General features: G+C 44.6%; 1 protein-coding gene across 1 annotated transcript in view; it reads left to right on the top strand.

Annotated features, from left to right (window-relative positions):
• The window catches only part of ROCK1 (Rho associated coiled-coil containing protein kinase 1), a 3300884-nt gene that overhangs the window by 754148 nt on the left and 2525547 nt on the right, over positions 1–21189 (top strand). The window contains exon 7 of the mRNA XM_069620881.1: positions 4994–5138. Within this exon, the coding sequence (XP_069476982.1) occupies positions 4994–5138 (145 nt within the window). The remainder of the gene's footprint in view (positions 1–4993; positions 5139–21189) is intronic.

The raw sequence follows: 21189 nt of genomic DNA, 5'->3' as shown, positions 1-21189 counted from the left end.
AAGGCAGGGCATAAAAATAACAGTTCCCAACACTTTTAGCAGTTCAAAGCAAGGGAGTAAGGGCAGTTTACACTGTAGAGCCAAAGTTCATAGGCCAGGCCCACTTTAAATGGAGCAAAGCAAAATGTGCCCAAGATCACAGTTTAAAATGCACTAAAAGTCTTTGCAGAATGTTCAAAAGAGGTTGGGGTGATTCAAGAAGTAGAGTTAGAAGGTCTGGGGCCAACCCAGTTGGAGAACCAAGGATTTAAGGGTCACTTTTAGCAATCCGTGGAAAGAGAGGCCAGGCAGAACACAGTACCTTAAAGCGAGAGGAAGCTCCAGCGGTGGCAGTTGTTCCTGGCAGTGGTTGCAGTTCGTTGTTTCGACCAGGGGAAGAGATGATCTCGTCGAGGAGGAAACTTGGAGTCAAGGCACTGCACAGGGATGAAACCAGCCGCAGAGTTCATCGGTTAAAAGGTGCGTTCCTTTTATTCGCGGCCAAAGTGTTGAAGCTTGGCTATCTGGCCACCGGGGTGCTTGGCACGGGGGCGATTCGACCAAGAGCTGTCTTTGGAAGGCGAAAGGGGCGAACTGGTTGATCCCACCAGCTCACTCGTCCAGCAGAAGATCTTCTCTTGTCGTTGGGAAAGTGGTGAGTTCGTTGCAGCAGGCCTCCACCGGTGGTGTCGTCGTTGCTGATGGCTCAGCTTCTTCCCTCTTCGGATTTTTAGGTCCTGTGGCGACTTCTGAAGTTCCAGTCCCAAAAGCCCTGCTTTTATGCAGAAAACCCCCCATTCATCAGCCTTGCTGTCACTCAAACATGCTAAGTGGTGAGCCGGGCGGCTCACCACTGGCCCAATCAGAACAGAGTGCGACTTGTTGCTAAGGCAACACAGTCCAGGGTGCCAATTCCCCCACCCACACAACCTGTGGGACCCAGACCGAGTGGCACCAGTTGGAGGGCTTCTGTGGAGAAGCCCACCAAAAAGTGGAACAAAGGGCACGTCCTTGGTTGGAGTTACAGAGACGGACACAAACGCCATTTTAGAAAAGAGTTCTGGCGAAAAGACCCAACCGTTCATTTAATATATAAATAAACCAGCGGTATCTTTAACATTGCACCAAAAAGTGGTGCGTTTAAAATCAATGGGAAAATCCCATAGGAAATATTCCGGTGGAATATTTTGCGTGGTAACCACTGCCACCAGCCAGAAACTCGACAAGGGGGGACTGGACAGTGCCCCCTTGGAAACAGACCCAGGGGCAATCAAATTAACCCCTTCCAGTACTTCCACAGTATGATGGTTTGTACTGATTCTGTTCACAATTTTGGACTAGTAAAGTCAATGGTGACTTTACATGCCCTGGGAGACAGTAGTCAGTCCCAGGGTATGGAGTCTATGTTTGGGGATCACTATGACACCCCTGTGTTACTGCACGGAGGGTGCTGTGTAACACATACACAAAAAACAGATGATGCCCTATGGAGTAAAAGACCCCATAGTCCATAAGCACACAAACAGTCAGAGACATACCTCAAATCATGCCTAAGAGTGGGAGGAAAAGAGTCTCACTCTTAACAGGCGAAAAAAACAAACCCCAAACATACAGCAAAGCTGCTGGGGGACTCACTAGGTTTGGGAAATTAGCCTTATAAGAGAATTCTCCTTAACACTCGTGTATTGCATTATTGAGTTCTTGTGAATTGAGTTTGTCCTTCCACAGGTATTCATTGCAGCACCATTTTGGATCTCGTCGGTTGAGCCCTTCCACATCCAGTGTTGCCATGATCATGTCATGGTCTGACCTGCCTGTGGGGCAGATATCACTGTGCTTAATCCTGGGGCTGCATGCAAGAGAACCCTTTTCATTAAAGAGTGAGGTCATGAAGCAACATGTAGATTACTTCCTTCATCTTTATCTTAGCCTGCTCCTCAAAGAGATCTAAGTGTGGCACTAGATTCTCTTAATACACAAACTCTTGGAGCCTTTGATTTCCCATGAGGTTTACTTGTTGGCTTGAAGATTTCCCTTGTAGCCAGCCATAGTCACTCGCCACCTCAATTCTACACATGCACACAGCATGCCATTTGTTACTCCCCAAGAGTAAGTTGTCACTTGCCAATTGCTAGTTGAGCGTGCACATTTTAGCCCTGCTTGTGGTAATATCAGCAAGAAATTGAACAAATTCCAGACTCTTTCCTCCAAATTGCCTTACATTTCCTTTCACAGGAACCAGGTGGTACTTTGTATGATTTTGTCATTCATCCGAAACTTCTTTTTGACTCATCTGACTGAGATGAGCATTCCTTTTCTTTTAGCCCACACATTGTGTAATATTTCCTCGGCCAAGGAAGCGCAATCTGGATGTTTTGATGACACAAACGTTTTATCTTGAGAAATAAACCATTCAGGACTACAGTATCATCTTTGTGTCACTCATGGTGGCAATCTTTGCCAGATGGATTGCATTCTGTTAGTCTCTCACTTGAGCTGCAAAGTATTCCAGTGCCTTCGGAAGTCATGCACAATCCATTAGAGCAAAGCCATTATCGGTCACACTGCCTGTTTATAGTATGCATGCTGGTCCCCCCACATGCTTTTTGCAAACATTGCACCTCTGGAGCCTTCCTCCAGAAAAGATGCAGTATATCTTTAGGCCAAAATGTTCTGCACAATCTTTTGGCTTGCACCTGTTTGGCATCTGAGATCACCTCCCCCTATTGTCACAGGTGGCCCTAATAAGTCAGAGAGTTAATATGGTTTTATTATCACAGGCAAACTGTGCTGGCTGTATTGACTGGTATTATCCGCAATTTCATAAGATTCAGGATGAAAGGTAATCTGTTCAATAAAGGCACCTGTCGGAAAAAGGTCCAATGGAGTGGCACAAGGGCCGTCCCTCTCTCCTCCCGTGCGATTCCCTCCCTAGCCCCCAGTTTGTCTCTAGTGCACAGCAATCTTTGTCTGATAACTGTTCAGACTATAAATGGTTCCCTGAGTGCAGGCCACCTAACTTCCCCAGGGACTTCCAAGCTGGTCCTACGCTGTCAATGATGTTAGTTCTAATAGGGTGGTGTATGTGTGCTCCATTTGACCATTTTATCTTCCATCCCTCCATCACCTTAGTTTTCGCCCCTGCTATTCTCCTCTGTTCAAGTCCACCCACCTTCTCTCCTCCCCACGTCTTCCTCCTGTCTCTCCAATGTTTATCTCTTCTGCCACCTACCTCGACCCTCTGATGTTACTACCTTCTTTCCTACCTCTATCCTCTGTACTACTATTGCTCTACTTTCTCCACAGTTCTGCTCTTCTGCCATCACTGCTTCTGCTCCCACTGCTAATACTCTCCTTTCTCTGCACTTCCCTCTGTTGACTTGCATACTTCTAGTCCTCACCTCAATCCTTTGATGTTACTGTTTCATCAGTCATACTACTAACACTCCCTCTGTAGTACTACTGCTCTCTTCTTCACAAAATCAAGGATATGATGCCCTGCTCACTCTTTTACTACCCACTTCTTTAACCCCCTCCCCACTTCTCTCCTCGCACCCCACTCCCACACCCCTTTCTACTAGCTGCACTGTCCTAAAACTCCCTCCCTCACATTAACTTCTACCATCCCACTCTCCTACTATGATCTCCCACACTATATCTATCGCACCCTAGATACACCCCTCCCCACTTACTTCATTACACACAAATGGTTCCGCTCCTTCACAAATAGTTCACCTTTGCTAAGCTCTGCCACCTACACTCTGCTCTGTTGTCAGTTCTCAGCTTGGTCTCTTCTTCCACCTTCACCTCCTGCGACCTCACCAGCACAACCCACACTCTGCCCTTCCTGTTGTCACTTTTTATTCTGAGGAGCTGGTGATTTGTTTCTTACTCCACCCCCATTGGCTGCAGCACTCACCTGACACGTTTCAATAATCGCTGCCTATCTTTCCCCCAGGACCCAGATGACAGGCATTAAAACCCATCTAAGTCCCCCTCCTTTCCAGCATGCTTTTACAGACAGTCTCTGGTGGTTTTCTGTGTTTTATTCTGTTGTGCTATGCTTCTGCAGGTTGGTTTTTCTTTTGTGGTGAGTGTTAAACATTTCTCAAGTGCTGGTCGCTTTTGGGGATATAATGAAGGCTCCTGGGTCGTCGGCTGCTGTGTTCACCCTTTGTTTGGCTCTGGTCCAGGTTTTCATGAACTGCCAAGGGATTCTGGGAGTTGCCATTCTGAAATAGAGAGAACTTGATCCGGCAACTATACTGAGAGACATTGGGAGAAACAGAGTGGTACCATTGTTGAAATTTGTGGCACACAGGGATTTTCAAGGACTGGGGTCCCCCAGATTGCACTTTACATACCTGGGCCTGGGGTGGTTCTGACTTGCATTTAAGCAAAATGCCCTTCTAACTAGGCTCACAGCGGCTCACCCGGCTTCCCTAAAAGCAGCCTGCAACGCTGCAGCATACCTCATTACGGGTGCGCTGAAATTTTACTGACTCACCCCTACCCTACTCAAACTACACTGGTTTCCTTTCCAGGCCAGGATTCAGTTCAACACTGCATGTATCTTCTACACAGTAGTCATGAATGGCACACCAGTGAATACAACAGCTCCACATATCTATTGGCACATGCTCCCCACACAGCATATCAACCAGCCACCTTGAATCGCAACTGGCCCTCAAAGAGAGGGCCAGCAACCTGTCACGCACCAAACCTCTAAAACTCGATCCCTATATCTTCTCTCGAAATGTCATAGTCCAAAATATCTGGAGGGACAACAGTGACACTGTGTGTATTAGAGGCAAACACTTGCATTCACATAGTTTGCAAAAACTAGAAGAAAGTGCAGATGCAACCCAAAGTACTGATTTAGATCTGAGTTTTTCTTTTTCACATACATGTATGTAGATTTTTTAAATATTGGTAGGTTGTTTAAATATTGAAACGTAACTTTGCTGGGTTGATTTTGCCTAAACTAATCACATTTGTTTTTTCTTTCCCTTAGGAAGGAATGGTACGTTGTGATACAGCTGTTGGAACACCCGACTACATCTCCCCTGAGGTGTTAAAATCACAGGGTGGGGATGGTTATTATGGGCGTGAATGCGACTGGTGGTCTGTTGGAGTTTTCTTATATGAAATGCTTGTAGGTGAGTAGCATATACCTATCATAGTACATTATCTATAAAATAAAGTGTCTGTTTTTTAAGGTTTCTGATTTTCCAGTGTTTACTTGTGTTAGATGTGGGTCCATTTTGCCAAGCACTCCAAAAATGGATCCTTATTTTTACCTCAAACAGGGCACACATATTTATCAGCAAAGTGCATGCCCTTTGACTGGTTTTTAAACCCACTATCATGCATGATTGACTTAAACTTTGCCAATTTCCTCCTAATCCCCTGACCCGCATCACATGCCTTAGCAAAACATCTTCTGTTGCTTTCTGCGTATTCTGCTCTGAAATTGCACTGATATGTCTTCAGATAATCTAACTCTGATGTAGAGGAACACAGGAGACCTGTCATGCTGGTTACTGTTGCCATCTTAATACAAATGCGGAAAATAGGGCTGGTGTGCACCGTACTTGGTACTGTGGGTCTGATTTATTAAGCTTTTTGGTTTTGGTATGGTGATTGCTAATCGTACTTCAGTGCGTTAAACAAGGTTGTTTAGGGTTGTTCCTTGCCGGTGCTTCTGTGCAGAACATCATCCAAAATGGAAGGTGCCAAGTGACACAGACCTGAATTGATGTTGTGGAACTTCTGTGGCGAGGTAGCATGAGCCATGCTTCCCCTCAAAGATTTTGGTGCCTGCACTGAGTACACACACAGGACACTGCCACACCCACAGGGAAAGATGGTTAGAGAAACGGGTGGGGTTATGGGGGTTTAAGGAGAACTGGGTAAAGGGTTAGGGTACAGATGTTGGCTCGGTATGGGGAGTTAGAGTAAAAATGCTTCTCAGCTTTTGTCATCTTGGGTTGTCATGGATTCACACAATAGTTATACAGCAGTGTGGGCCCCCCTAGACTGCAACACAGTCAACCAGATGGTATCCATGAATCAGCATGCATATTTTAGTCATACCACACTACAATACTGCATTAGTGTTCATAAGATCTGTTAGTTATTAAGCAAAATCAACACTTAGCTTTTGTCTCAGGGACGAGATTCTGTTGCTCTCCCTTTGTGCCTTCTTCTGAAAGAAATGTCTTGCATCAGTAAACGCCATTGTTTCATAACCAAAACTCAGGTAAGCATAATCGCATGCACATCGTCGCAAACACCACCTTAAACCCACATTTAAATGTGTGGGTTCTCTCCCCTGAGTCGATCTGCCTGAGGGTTGTAACAGGTGAGCCTCACATTGTGAACATGTTTCCAGTAAGCGGATGGGGTGGGACCGATCCTGGTGGGGTCCAACCCGATAGCCAGTGTGCCAAACTATGGAGGAAACCCTCCCAACCAACTCCGGCACTTAAATTTGCAGAGTGAGGGGCTGAAATCTGCGTCGTCTTCCCACAGAAACTCCAGCACAAGCACCCTGTCTACGTTTCCAGCGTTGGCGTGCTGACATCGTCATGATGGCGTTGTGTGCGTGGGGCATGTAGATGGTAGAGTGTCTTTATCTTTCGCTGCCTTGGTCTGGTCCATATCGTTTTTCCCTGCAAAAGGAGCACAGTAGAAGTCTGGTAGGCTTGATTATTGCTCTCTTTGGGGTGGCCTTACCCCTACTGATCATGATGGGAGCCACATGCTAGCCCATATTCTGTCTGCTCCTGACCGAGTTGCATTGCTAAATGTACTGCTCTTCCCGAACTCCCCATATGACCTGCTAGGTTATCATGTTTCTATGAAAGGGCACTGTAACCTCAGTTACCTGTCTGAACTGGTCAGGCATTGCCGGTGCTTGGTCCATTTGTGACCCCACCTAAATAACTTAATTGAGCCATACAGGGTTTCTATTATCCAACAGTTGGTACCAGTAGAGCAAGCTCTGGCTACATTTCTCAAAACAATGTGCCTCCCATATGGTTTTAGAGGCATAAGTGATTTTATTGAATGCACTGAAAATTATTTTCTATTCAACAGCTAGTTGGCTTTCCACATACTTTCATCACAAATTCTGCTTCTCTGCACTGCCACTGTATCCTCATTCGTCATCAACTTGGGCTTTCTGAAAACTTGATAAAATGTCAGTATATTTTGTAACAAAAGTGAGTAGCATTTGATAAACATGGTCAAAAGTATCCTTTTTAATACGAGAGAGTGGAAGTGACCTCAACCAAGGTCCTCTTGTGCCCTACTGCAGTAAACCCTACTTAGGTCAGTCTAACTGCCTTACACACCAGCTTCACATTATTCAAAATAAGTTGCCAGGCTGATCCACAGTTTGAAACTACATTACACCAGAGTGTCTCTCTCTCTCTCTCTCCATTAGCTTACTGTTGACGCTCTGATTATCTTGCATGAATTGTGCATCATTCTTACAGCATATTGGTACATAGGTCCAGTTGACCATAAGTAAAAGACCAAGAAATACTAGGCTCACCAACTCCAGGACGCTTGCAGTTGGTGTTTAAGGAAGAGGTGGTTTGGTGATAAAACTTTGGAGTCTGCTGGTTCAGGCTAATGGCACAAGCTCCCGCTTGTTCTTAAATTGGAAGAAAAGACCCTCTTGTTAAAGAAGATGCTTAAGACATTGTTATTTAAAAATCCTTTGTTTTATGCACGTGATAAAGTCCCTGACTTTATACGTTTTTTCGCTGTTTAGTTTGTATCCTTAGCGAAAGCCACATCCTGCAATTAGCTAATAAATTCTTCACAGGATTCTTTGTTGAAAATATGCCCATTTACCCCCATATTAACCTGGTTTTCAGATCCTGCTATTTTAAGTTGTGAAAACTGAATCATGCTGTATAATTCTTCTTGTTACTCTATGGCAAGTATAGTGCCATGGCCCGTAATAAACACCCAACTTGACCATTTGGACCCATTCAGCAGAATTTGTATCATTGGTACGATTGTTAGAGCAGTTAGAAAAAACTGTACCCTTTAGCAGCCTTATCTCATTTCAGGTGTTGGAACTGTTCAGCCAATGAGGTGGGCAGGAATAAAGCTTCTACAATGGAGGTCCTCTTCAGATGATTTACTGCACGTTGTGTGGGAGGGAGTGTTCTTGTAATCATTTAACCATTATGCAGTGCGTGCATCTTTAAAATTACTCTTATGTTCCGTCCCCTTTCCTTGTATGTTTTGTTCCTATGCCGCATACTTTCCCTTTAATATTTAGCACATGCATAGGAGTGTCAGTGTAGGGTGCACCTAGCCCACGCTAACTCTGCCCATGGCCTCTCTAGTCAATTCCTTTTTTTTTGTATTTGTTTATTCATTTTAACAAACTCAGAGTTCTCACATTACAATGTCATCTCAAGGTTCTCCCATTTTACGTATACCTCGTTCCCTTTCTTCCCTACCCCCTCCCTCAACCCTCCCTAACCCCAACCAAACTAGAACAGAAAACAAGGCCATCTATCGGAAGGTCCTTCGCATACTGTCCCATTGTCAATCAATTTTTTCTGTTCTTTAGGGCTCAACGGGACTGGATGCTTCTCACACATGCTGCATCAGTTCTCTGCACTCATGGGACACCTGTGCGTCATGTAAGGTAGTAGAATCCTATGTCTTTGGCAACAGCTTAGTTATTGGATGGACCTGTTTGGCGGCTCTCCTTCACGTCGAGGCAAAAAATACATCCAGCCTTGTTGACATAGGTCCTTTGGCTTAGCTGAGGTTTTGAAGACTCTTTACTAAGCACACCACTGTGGTGTGTGAGGAAGACAACTTTGTGAAGGTTTTTCATAAGATGCCATTTTATTAACTTAACAAGGTTGGATAAAAGGCTCACTATCCCTACCGTAACAAGGATTTCCCTGCCTATCAATATAAACTAAATGAAACCCTCTAACTAAACAAAACCCTCTAGCAAATGTATTCTGTCCCTCACACTTGTACTTATATACTCAACGAGGTGATGTATTGCAATTCAAATGCAACAGAAATGACAGTTATGTTCACAACCCGATAACTGTTTATCCTTATAACCTGGGTGAATTCCCCTTCCCTGGATTCAAACAGGTCTTCAATCAACAGTTCAAAAGAATAAGAACAACCTGTCTTAAAACAAAGTTCCAATAAAGTTCCTCTTGCTTCAATAAGTCTCTCACTTGGACTTGACCAACAGTTCAAAATGTTCAGGAAGCCTCATCTCTCCTCTTGTGGCAGAGAGTTCCACACAACTGCTTCTTAAAAAAACAAGTATACTTGCACAGTTCATCAGTGTCAACAAAATTGCCTCTGTCAGGATGATTCTGCAACAGTTCACAAAATACTTGCATCAGCAATATTGATTTGTCAGTAGGATTCCACAACGATTCACAATGTGCTTTTGTGGTCTTGCCACTTCAACACTTTTAACCACACCACAGTACTTCAAGGACTTCCACCTGGTCCACTCACCTGCCAGGTCTACAACTACAAAGTCCCTGGCCTTGGTGTACTTGCCTGCCAGGACTAATTGAACTACTAATACTACTACAAGTATTTCTGTTGCACAGTTCTGATTCACACAACTTATAAAGTCTTTTGACTTTCAACAACATCAGTTTTAACTACACCTTCTGGGAAAACATGGGACACATTGGTGCTGTATGTTCCATATTTTTGATTGCCACATGCAATGCAGGTTATGCTCCTGAGTACTTTTTGTCAGAAGGGCAGCCTTCCTGCCACTCTTGCCTTCCCCATGTACTGATAATGGGTTTCTCTCACTCCTGCTCTTCTTTGGTTTATGAAATGTTTATTTAGGTCAGTTCCCCCTATTGCTTATTTCTCCGTCTGACAATAGGGTACATAGACAACTTGCTTCTTAATTTCCCTCTCTTGGCTTTGGCAATGTTGGTTTGTATTGGCTTCTAGTAATATATTACCCTCTGGTGTTAGCAATTATTCTGATCTTCAAAATCACAATGACGTTTTGCTGGCCTCCTCGCCATAGTTTGAGGCAAAAGAAAGGGCAAAAACCTTGGTGTCCTCTTCGATTCTGCTCTCTCCTTCTCTCCTCACATCACAGACCTTGCCAAGAATGCCCACTACCAGCTGCACCTCCTTAGAGGTATTCTTCCTTTTCTCACTTTCCCCCAGAAGCACTGGATCTCTCTATGCTGGACTACTGCAACAGCCTCTTTCTCAATCTGTCTTCCGCTACTCTCCACCCCCTACAACTAATCCAGAACAGGACTGCAAGACTTATCCTTGGCCTCAAGCCCAGGGACCGTATCTCCCCAGCCCTGAAATCTCTTCACTCGCTCCCGGTGGCTGCAAGGATCAAGTGCAATACCCTCTGCATTGTCCACAAGGCTTTCTGGGGCCGTGGCCCGCAATACATCCAACTCTATCTTCCAAAATGCCTTCCTTCTCGAGCCCTTCGCTCAGCTACCTCCAACTCTGAGGGTCAGACATTTCTCCAGGCAGCGAGTGGGTGCCTCCCTGCCCCTCTCAGACTTCAGCGGGACACCCTGAAGTTCCAGAAGCTGCTCAAGACCTTTTTCTCCTCAGCTTTCTCTCTGTCTCTACCCTGCTGACCTATTTGTCTGCTGTGCCTACTAGTTGCCTGGCTACCCCCAGAATTTCACTGGGTACCAGGCTCCTCCAGGATTAGTCTCCCCTGCACTGCATCTGCGCCCACAGTGCACTTGTAACTGCAACCTCTACATCCCTCTGGCCTGGCTACACTTCCTCTTTCCCTGGTACTTCCCCCTGCACCGTCGCACTTGCACGATCAGATTGACACAAGGCCTAGTAAGATTGTTTGTCTTATCCTGCCTCGTCCCCCCCCCCCCCTTGTCTTGTGCCTAGAAACAATTGTTCAGGCGCGTTATAAATGACATATATATCATATATCATATATCATTATGTTGCCACTTTCTTCACTTTGTATCGGCTGGGTATTCAAAATAATTATTATACTCCTACGTCCCGTCCCCTTTCCTACATGCTGTATAGGGGCATCCCTGGCTAGGTACAGGAACGGAAAAGTTTTCACCAGAGATATTTCCCTTTAAATTTAGTTGGGCGTTGGGGCGCTGCCCCGTGAGCATGCCCTCCCTTGACCCCACACATTTGCACCACACCTCAATCCTCTTTTCTGCTTCAACGGGAGCAGACCAACTTCACCAGCGCTCGTGGTTGAGTCCTTGTGACCCGTAATTCTACACGGTTTCCCCCCCTTTATAACAATTTTAAACTTACCTATCATTTAATGCTGACAGGACACCGTCCTTGGGTGCTCCTCCCGTCCTCAGCGCATGTCGGTCCCGGCGGGCTTCAGCAGGTGCCCGACCTGCGACATTTCGTTTCCAACTGTGAAGACCAACGTGGCGTACAACGCACTTACTCCCCGGTCCATCAAGAATCAGCTGGCGTGTGGAGGGAGCGCTTTGCCAGGACTCCACCAGAACACTTAAAGGAGTATGTGAGAAGGAAAACCAAGAAGGCAAGTGTCTTATTTTCTAAGGCACCCTGCAGGGGAAACTTCTTCCCAGGGAAGTCAGCCAGCGGGAGGGACCAATCAGGCTCTGTTGCCAGCGAGAAGGGTACCGAGGCTCAGGTAGCTACCGGCCTAAAGGCCGAGGTATCTAAAGATCCTCCTGGTCCCGTCACAGAGGATCCAATCGGCTTAAGCACTGGGACTCATCCCGAGGGGCACTGCTCTATTACTAGGTCTGGGCATGAGGTGGCGTCTTTACGCACCAGCAGCACTACCAACCTTATGGCTGAGGGCCAACAGCCTACCAGGACCGTACCTGAGGTTCAAGGAGGGGCAGAGCCTATGTGTACAAGCAAGCATGCCTATCCCAGGAACAGTACAGCCACGGAAGTACGTGGAACAGCAGCGGACCAAATGCCAGCCAGACCAGAAGCGCGCCAATCCAGCAAGGTGCAAAGGCTGGAAACAATTGCCAGTACAGATTGGTCCGAGGTACCTACACCGCAGGTCATGTGGTGCACCACCTATCCGACCACAGCACGCAATTGCGCTACACAGAGGCCTTGTACACAGGAGACCGGCACTGTACATGTCTACACCGGTGCAGGAGCCCATTCAACTAGCCTGTGAGGAGCGCTTTTTGGATGGGTTCCTGACTCTCATGCGGTCCCCACAAATGGCAGGCATTCTCAAGAGTAAGGACATGATCCCTCCCATGCTTCCAGCGCCTATACAGCCACAGGCTCCAAACCCTACTGCACTTCCGCCCACACTGATTAGCATAGCAGTGTGTCTGCCTCCAGCGGCCACCCCTCTTTTAGTGGCTGGGAGCACACCGCCAGTGTACCCCGCATGCACTCCAGATAATGGGGATCAGCAAGACATTGACGAAGAGGAGCAAGATGCACCTACCTCAGCAAGGGCGTTTGATGACACAACCGCTTTCCTGGCCGACTACCTGGGAATAACCCAGCCACAGAAGGAACAGCCGGAAGCAGGGGTTTTAGTGGAGGTCCTCACCATCCGATCAGATGCTAGATCAGGTACACCACTGCAAAAGGACGTGGAGACCCTGGTTAGAAAGAGGTGGGCCAATCCATACACTACATAGCCAGTCAGCAAAAAGCTGGATGCTAAATATAAACAGGTGGAAGGCGACGCATTTCTCCTGTACGCGCACCCTCAGCCTCCGTCATCTGTCATCGCTGCGGCCTCCATGTATGCCAAACCACAAGCAGCCTCGGCCAGCACATCCACCTTTGGCGCTGCTGGGCAAGAAAGAGAGGGCCCTAGAGGTCTATGGCAAAAAGGTGTTCTCAAACGCGCGACCACACCTCAGACAGGTCAGTGCCGATGCCATCCTGGCTGTGGCAAATCAAAGACTGTGGCAGGAAATAGCCACCTTTCTCCCAGACCTGCCGCCCCACAAGCAGGCGTTACTCAAGAATTGCTTGGCGGAGTCCAAGATAGTCGCTCAAGATCTCATGGAAGCCATGGTTGCTCACATTGATATGGCAGGTAGAGCCATATGTGTAGCGACGGACATGAGACGGATGGCCTGGCTTAAAGCTACCAGGTTCAGTCCTGATGTCCAGGAAAGGATCCTTGATCCCCCATTTGAGGTGGGTGACGTGCTTCACTCCACCAGAGACGAAGAGCTGGACAAAAAGAAGAGCAGCTCACAGACAGCCAAATACCTGGCCATTCTTACAAATCCAGCAGCCAAAAGCTTTGGGCCGGGGCAGGTTTGGTCAGACAGGCGTCAAACATTTGGCGGCTTCTGGGGTTTCCAGGACGCAGGACCAGGCAGCCAGACACTCCCAGTCAAAAGAAGAACCATGCAGTTCTGCCAGTGTTCATATATTTATCTTTCTTAAACATGTACCTGAGCTTGCAGAAGTTCAAAATGATTATGCCAGCTCTGATAGCGGATTCTCTGTGGGGGGAAGACTGGACATGCTCCCTACAACTGAAGGACGCATACCTGCACGTCCCGATCTGGCAGCCTCATTGATCCTTACTCCCATTTCGGGTCATGGGACAGTACCTCCAATACAGGGTGCTACGCTTTGGGCTCATCTCGGCACCAAGAGTCTTCACGAGGCTCATGAGCGTTGTGACGGCCTTGCTCCGATCAGAGGACCATGATGTAAATTCGTACCCGGACGACTGGCTAGTCAGGGCGTGTTAGGCAGAATCCTCTGCAGTTCCCTTAGGGAGCACTACAGAAGATTAAGACTACAGGTATATGCAGTAAATCCCCTTTGGTATCAGTCTGTACCACAAAGATCTGGTTGGTAGCTGTGGCTAAGCAGTCAGACTTATCTCTAGGGAGATGAGCAGTATTCAGGGTTTACACAATAGGACTACAATACTATGGAACAAGGAAACACTGACCAAAGCTTTGTATCAAAAAGAATATATATTTTTACACACTCTGATGTTCACACACAAATCACTATTTTTAAAGTAACTTTAAACAGTCAGGAAAAGTATACACAACTCCCTATTTAAATTGTAGACATGTGTGCGCAAGAGTGAAAACTGAGCAAAATGGCATAGTGTTAACTAAGCAGAAATGGCGCTCTCACAATTTCTTCAGAGGGAGGGAAAGAACAAGTTAAACAGGTTTAGACTCCTAAAACACACCAGCAACACTTCCCAATTGGATTGTGAACAAGTTAAGCAAGGCAGCACTTTAGCATCAACAGTAATTCGGTGAAAAGGATGAAGCAATGGAAGCAGAAATGCTTGTTCATATCTGATTCATATAGGATTTAAAGTTATTAATGAACGGCACATTATTATTAGATAAAAAGTATCTTAAAGTCCTGATATAAAGAATTACGTGGAGGTGGCAACATTTTAGAATACGTTAACGGCATAGGCCAATGAAACCTGGCTGAAGGAGAAAAAAGACCTAGTTCATGGCATATTATAGAATTGGGCACGGCCATGGTTTAGGCCTAAGGCTTCTTTCCAAATTCTACCTTGTATTTTGTTAAGCAGGGTGTGGACGTCTAACAGACAGGTGTCTAATGTAAATAATAAAATCAGCTCAACTTTCAAGATATAAAAGTCAATTAAAGGAATCAAAGAGAATTTGCTGAATTTTTTGCATATGATCTTCATTTGGGAAATGAGCGGTCTAACCTTGGTGTTAAGTTGGTTGGTCCAGAAAGATATTGAGGAATCATAAGTTAAAGTATACCCCAAGTAGCGTAAAGAACAGGAGCATTGGAGAAAAGTTCCTGCAAGTTTCCAATGAAATGATCTCAATTTCTTCCTATTCGTAACGACGATTACTTGCGACTTTGCAGAATTGGCCTGAAGATTGATTGGTGGTGTAAATTGAAAACATGTCCAGTTTGTGCTGTTGACCATATGGGGTCCTATCTAAAAAATATAACAGTCAGCAAAAGCCATCCAATTGGAGTGAGCCCAGTCTGACGGGATATGTAAATTGTGAATTCCAGGTCGCACAAGTACAAGTTGAATAGGCTAGAAGCGAGATTGCATCCCTGTTTGACACCAGTAGCCGTTGTAATTTGGGGGGGGGGTCAATGCTCTTTCATTGGTGCCAATCTGGAATGAAGTGCCATTATGTAACATGGCAATGAGGTCAACTAAGTTGGATGAAAAACCTAATCCTTTTTTCCCACTACAATTCTCTATGACGCAATCAGAAGCTGAGGATAAATCCAAAGCGCCCATGTATATAGGCCAGAGTTGCACAATTTGGAGTTGGCTAACAAATGGGCTGTAATTGCAGCATTCAAGGGCGTACCCAGGCCCTTACGAAATCCCACCTGGAATTTGGAATGGATGTCATTATCAGCAATAAAGGTTGACAGATGTTTAAGATTTAAAATTGCAAAAATCTTTGCTGCTTGCATCCATTAGGGCAATGGGTTGATAGTTGACAGGGTCTTGAGGATTTCCCTTCTTGTATATGGGAATGATGGCATTACGCCATGAGACAGGAATTGTTTGCGTGTATGATGTGAGCAAATTTACTATGCAAAGTAGTCGCCCGAAAGTGTGGATCAGACTTCAAAATGAAAGGCGGAATGCCATCTGGACCGGCTGCTTTTGAGTATTTCAAATGATCAATGGCTGCTATGATGACGTCATTTGAAAATAGAAAACAAGTAAGATTTAATTTAGATGAAACGAATTTACATAGTTGGAAATTGTTTGGTAACTGAAACTTTTCAGAAACGTGAAATTGCCATTGCTCTGCTGAGATAGACGAGCCTAAATCATTACCCAACGTCTTCGACACTCCTCTCAGACATGCCCAGATGTTTCTTGTATCTGTTTTACATAACAAGGCAATCATTTGCTGGTTCTCTTTTAAATGATATTGGTGTTTAAAAAATGTGATTTTATTTCTGTACGTTTGTCTTATTTGATGTTGAAAGACTTGAAGCTTGTGGTACAACACCTGTCGTCTACGAAGAGCTTTTAACTTTGCATTCTTTTAACGCTTCAGCTGTTCAATTTCTGATTTTTAGGGGTTGGTATGTAAACCCTTGCAGGTATTTGTACTTCTAGCCATTTCATTCATTTAAGGGAAATAGAATTACCTTAGTATTCCACTGTTTGATAGTCTCTAAGTTTAAATTAAATGGATGAAGATGAGAATATCGATAAACATCCATATTGACCCTGTACATAAGATCCCTACATAACTTAGGGTTCCATTGCACAGATAAACAAGGTTTGTGCAATTGTATAAGAGTGAGAGGTGGATCGGTTACGAGCGGTTGTATTTTGCATTGGACTTTCAATGAAGTGGGACTGTGATCACCAATATGGGAAGTTGCTATAGACACTTGATCAACTAACGGACACAAATTGGTCAAAATGCAAAAATAATCTATACAAGATGAAGAGGGGCCTCTCTGCGAGGTTCCAATATGAGACCCTTTTTCGTAATCAACCAGATTTAAGACCCAGTCGTGTAGGTATTCGACCCAGTGACAACCTCTCTGTGCAGAATAAGTAGGATTCTTTGAGTTGAAATGCGAGACTTGGGTTTTTAAGAGAGAGGTTAAGCAGAGGAACAAGTGGAATTAAAGTCACCTCTCAGAATAATTTAATAGTGGGGATTGTGTAGAAAGGCTTCTTCTAAAACCAAATCCAGACACCTAAAAAAGGCGTCTAGGTTGTGCTTCACCGGATTAAAATAAATACATATAAATAAGAAAACAATATTCAAGGTGTCATTCGAGGAATATTCGATGGCCAATATTTCATTGGAACTTGTAATTAGTCGTGAACGAGCGTTACATTTATTATTGACAAGAATGGTCAGCCCACCCGCTAAGGGGAGTGTTCAGAGAGTGTTAGTAACTAGAGGCACCCTAATGGCACCATTGTTCGCGTGAGTGTGAACTTGGCAGTGTGGCCAATCTTTGCTGTCAACTAAGCAAGCAGTTCAGTTAGTTCCCACTAAAACTGCAAAGTGTTCCTCAAATGCAAGTATCGCGTTCTACCCACACCAGTGTAAATAGTGAAGTGGTAGTGCACTACAAATCAGTAACACAATTTAGCTGACCTTTCAGTTGCCGGCTACCATCTGTATTTCCATATGCAGACTATAGCAAATTGCGATTATCTTTGAACTTTAAACAGGAAAAAAACGAGAAAAGGACACATGAGCTCTGCCACACTTCCTCACACTTTCCCAGGCTCACGGACACTAGCTAATTGACCCGGAAAAGAAGTCCAGAGGATGTGTTTTTTTTTTTTTTGTAATGAGGTACAGTGGAGAAACAGATCATGGCAAACAGAGATCTAAAGTGGTGAATTAAACTGCAAATAAATTGAATTCATATGGCCGTCCAAGCTAAGGACAGCCCCAGTTTTATCATGTACTGTAACCCTAGCTTGGATGATCATAGAATTAAGAAATTTTAGAGTTAAGAAATTTGGAAAACCGTGGCAATGGCGAAAAAAGCCATTTTCATACTGAAGACCTAAGACACAGAGCATGATCTCTTGGCACTAGCCTTATAACAAACAGGAAAAGGCTGCTGTTCAAAGTGACAGACTTCTGAGACTGAGGTTTCTGAACCAAAGGCTTCTGAAACGAGGGCACCACAAGGCTGGAATGCACATCCAATCTAGGAGACAATCACATATGTTTACAAACCCACGTGTGCCAAGAAAGATAATTTGACAAAAAGCTGGCACCATCCACTGGTCTTACCCTATGATGTCAAAATGGTGGCACGAAGGACAGATCAATCGTGGGTCCCAAAGGCGTCTTGTACCCCAGAATAGTGGTGCAAGGGAGGTCCCAAACTAGCACTGGCAATACGGGCATCTGTATAGCCAAGAAAATTTGAAAAGCGGTAAGCCTACAGTATGATATATAAGCTACCACATACTACTAAATGGCCTCCCCTCAAATGAAGAAGGGGGGGAGGGGAAAGGGAAGGATTGTTGAAAAGGGGACGCCCAGTAAGGCATTATAAATTACTCGTGGACTCATATGGCTATGTCCGTCTCACAAAACATTGAAAATGGCCTAAAACGGCATATAACTGACGCGGGGAGCCGGTGTAATGTAAACAGTTGATCAGATGGACAGTAAACAACTGCCTTACGGTCTACCAGAACGACATATTATAGCCGTATGTGTCTACTTCCCATATTGTGTTGTGCAGCTAATGCGGCGTGTTAGTACCCAAATTAGTTGCTTACCGTTTTAAGATTAAATGCACTGCTACGTAAAAACCGTCCAGCAGCACAGCAGAAGCAGTCCGATGTCTCGCGTCGGGTGTAGGGGCGTGTCTGACGTTAGTACACAGATTACCAAGGACGCTATCACGTCATCTCCTTCGAATTAGTAGGGTCCAATCTGGCTACGTGACTATGTGCACTCCCACGTTTCCATATACACCCAGCTGATGTTCTAAGGTTCAGGAATACAACGCGCACTGGAACTGGGCCAAATACCGCCCAACTGATCACGTGGGTCTGTGCAAAAAAGTTAATTGCAAAACACAAGGTCTATAAGTGACCTGGAGTCACACCAATGGTGGTTTTAGCAGCGTATCACTTAATGGCAATGCAAAATAAGCCCCAAATAGTATGGAATAATACTTAATGGGCTTGTCACGTGACCATAATTAATATGGGATTCCAAAAAGGCTTTTTACATTCAACCTGATTTTGGTCCTTTAAAAAGTCCCAGTAGCCATGAAGTCATTATTTAGAGGTGGAATAAATTTCCGCTCCTACAAAGGTGGAATCATAATTAGAAATAATCCAAATTATAAGGGCTGGTGTGACAATGTAAGTCACAAAACTCAAGCACAGTAAACTGGATCACCAAGGGATCATGTCATTTAGAGACAGAAGAGGTGGTTCCATCAACTGGGTCCAATTTTACCCTCTTAAAGAGGTTAAAGGTCCATAATTGTTCCTAATAGGCCAGATATTTGGACATTTGTACAACATTGGGGGTCCTAACTTTTTCTATGCAGAACCACTCTATTTGGTCCGCATTATGGCCCATCTTCACAAAATGAATTACCATAGGGGCATTCAAATTACGTGTCTTTATTTTGGAAGGATGTTCGTTGATACGTGTGCTTACTTCTCTCGTGGTCTTCCCAACGTACAGCATTTTGCATGGACAAAGGATCGCATAAATAACATTTTTGCTTTTGCATGTTGTAAACGTACGTAGATCCCAAATTTTCCCTTCTGCAGCAAAGGAAGTAGTTTTTTGGGAAAACTTGCAGGCAGTACAATGAGGTACATGGGTAGTGGCCTACTACTGGATTAAGGTTAGTATCTCTGATTAAAAGCATTTTTGGTGAAGTTCTGCTAGCTCGGGTCATTTTTTGTTTAAGATTTTTGCTTTACTTAAACGCTAACAATGGTTTTGGCCTTCCGGTCCCTGGAGCATTAAGGATGCGCCAATTTTTGAGAACAATGCCTCTAATGGCATTACAATGTTGACAGAAGGTCGACGCACAGCCCAGTTGTTCTTGTTTGTCAATGTTAGTTTTGGGGGATAGTAGCGAATCACGGTTAGCATACCATGCCCTCTTCCTCGAATGTTTAATAAGCTTGTTTGGATAACCGCGTTCAAGCAGTCTTTGTACCATAATATCGGCATGTTTATTGAAGTTAGTAATATCGGTACAATTGCGGAGGAGCCATAACAACATGCCATAGGATAGGTTCCGAAGCAGACTAATAGGATGTTGGCTGTCATATTTAAGTGTGGTATTCCATTCAGTGATCTTCCTGTTCAGTTCAGTCTGAAGGAGCCCCCTCTCCCCCCCCCCCCCCCGATTGAAAATGGACAAATCCAGAAAAGCAATTCTCGAGGGTGAATGGTCAAATGTGAACTGGATGTCTGAATCCACTTGATTCAGCCATTCGACAAACAATAGTATGGACTCTAAATCACCTTCCCTTATTACTAAAATATCGTCAATATATCGACGTGAATTCTACACGCAATAATGCTCAAACATTGGTTTCACATAAACCTAAGCAGCATAATACTGGGGGTGGAGGGGAGAAAGTGCTCCACAAGAGTAGCAGTGAAGTTTATGATCTTGAAGATCTATTTAGAATTCCAGACCCTCCACCACCTGTGACTCAGTCATCTTGTGCCGAGAAAGTCTTCTGATGTTGAGATTCAGACTGATGGATGCACATTAAATGTTGGGGTCTTGAAGGACAAATGCATAATTAATTATGATAAACGAATGACGATCTCGCATGGTAAACATGTGCATAAGGTGAAAGTGCTGAAAGTAAAACGTCTCTTCTGTTCAGGCAAACGTGATTATTTGAATCTCTCCAAACTTATTGAGCTATTCTATTTAATCATGCCACAACGATTTATTTGTAGCAATGATGTAAAGATAGTTCATGTGTGTGAGAATGATGCGTATGTGACTTCCTTGGTGTTTGATTATGTGATACAACATAGCCAGCAGTTTTTAAGAAAACTGTGTTGAAGCTAATGAGCCTGGTAATGGTGTTCCCTGTTTCAATGGTTCTAGGAATATCACCTTTTGAACCAATATATAGAGCTGAGAGTTTTGGTGGTGCTAGGAGTGAGGGTGACAGTACCTCCAAGGGATATCGGCTTGATAAGGAGGTTTCAGTTTCAAAGCATCTGGTATCCGTTTATGATTCTGCTTGTGTGGAGAAGTGTTTTGAATTGCATGGCCCTAGAAATACTGGACACGGAACTAGGGAGGACGAGTCCCACTGGGAATGGTTGGCACAAATGGTGCAAAGGCGTAAGCAATAGAGTTCCAAGCCTTCCGGTTCTACTCAACTGCTGGAATACAAGAGGTCATACACACCTCTTTGAGTATGATGGTCTTTTGGATTATATTCATAGCTTTAGTATTCTAGCTTTTCAGGAGCTATGGCTGATAGAACCCCTAGTTTTTAACTGGTGAAACATCATTAATAAGCCTGTAGGATGGCGGGTCGACCAAAGTGCGGTTTGATTCTAGAGTTTAAGAAACCTTTGTATTTGACTGAAATCCCCAGTGACTCCCCTAACATTATCATTGGTAGAGTACTGTCCAGCATTGATTTGGAGGCGGAGGGGAGCAAAGGGGTCATAGTGATTGTCTACATTCTGCCTTATTTGAAATCCC

This window comes from Ambystoma mexicanum, chromosome 5q, assembly GCF_040938575.1.
Source record: "Ambystoma mexicanum isolate Mex_15411 chromosome 5q, UKY_AmexF1_1, whole genome shotgun sequence".
NCBI classification, from domain to species: domain Eukaryota; kingdom Metazoa; phylum Chordata; class Amphibia; order Caudata; family Ambystomatidae; genus Ambystoma; species Ambystoma mexicanum.
The sequence above is the reverse complement of the archived record's forward strand: the minus strand, read 5'-3'. Positions and strand labels throughout refer to the sequence as shown.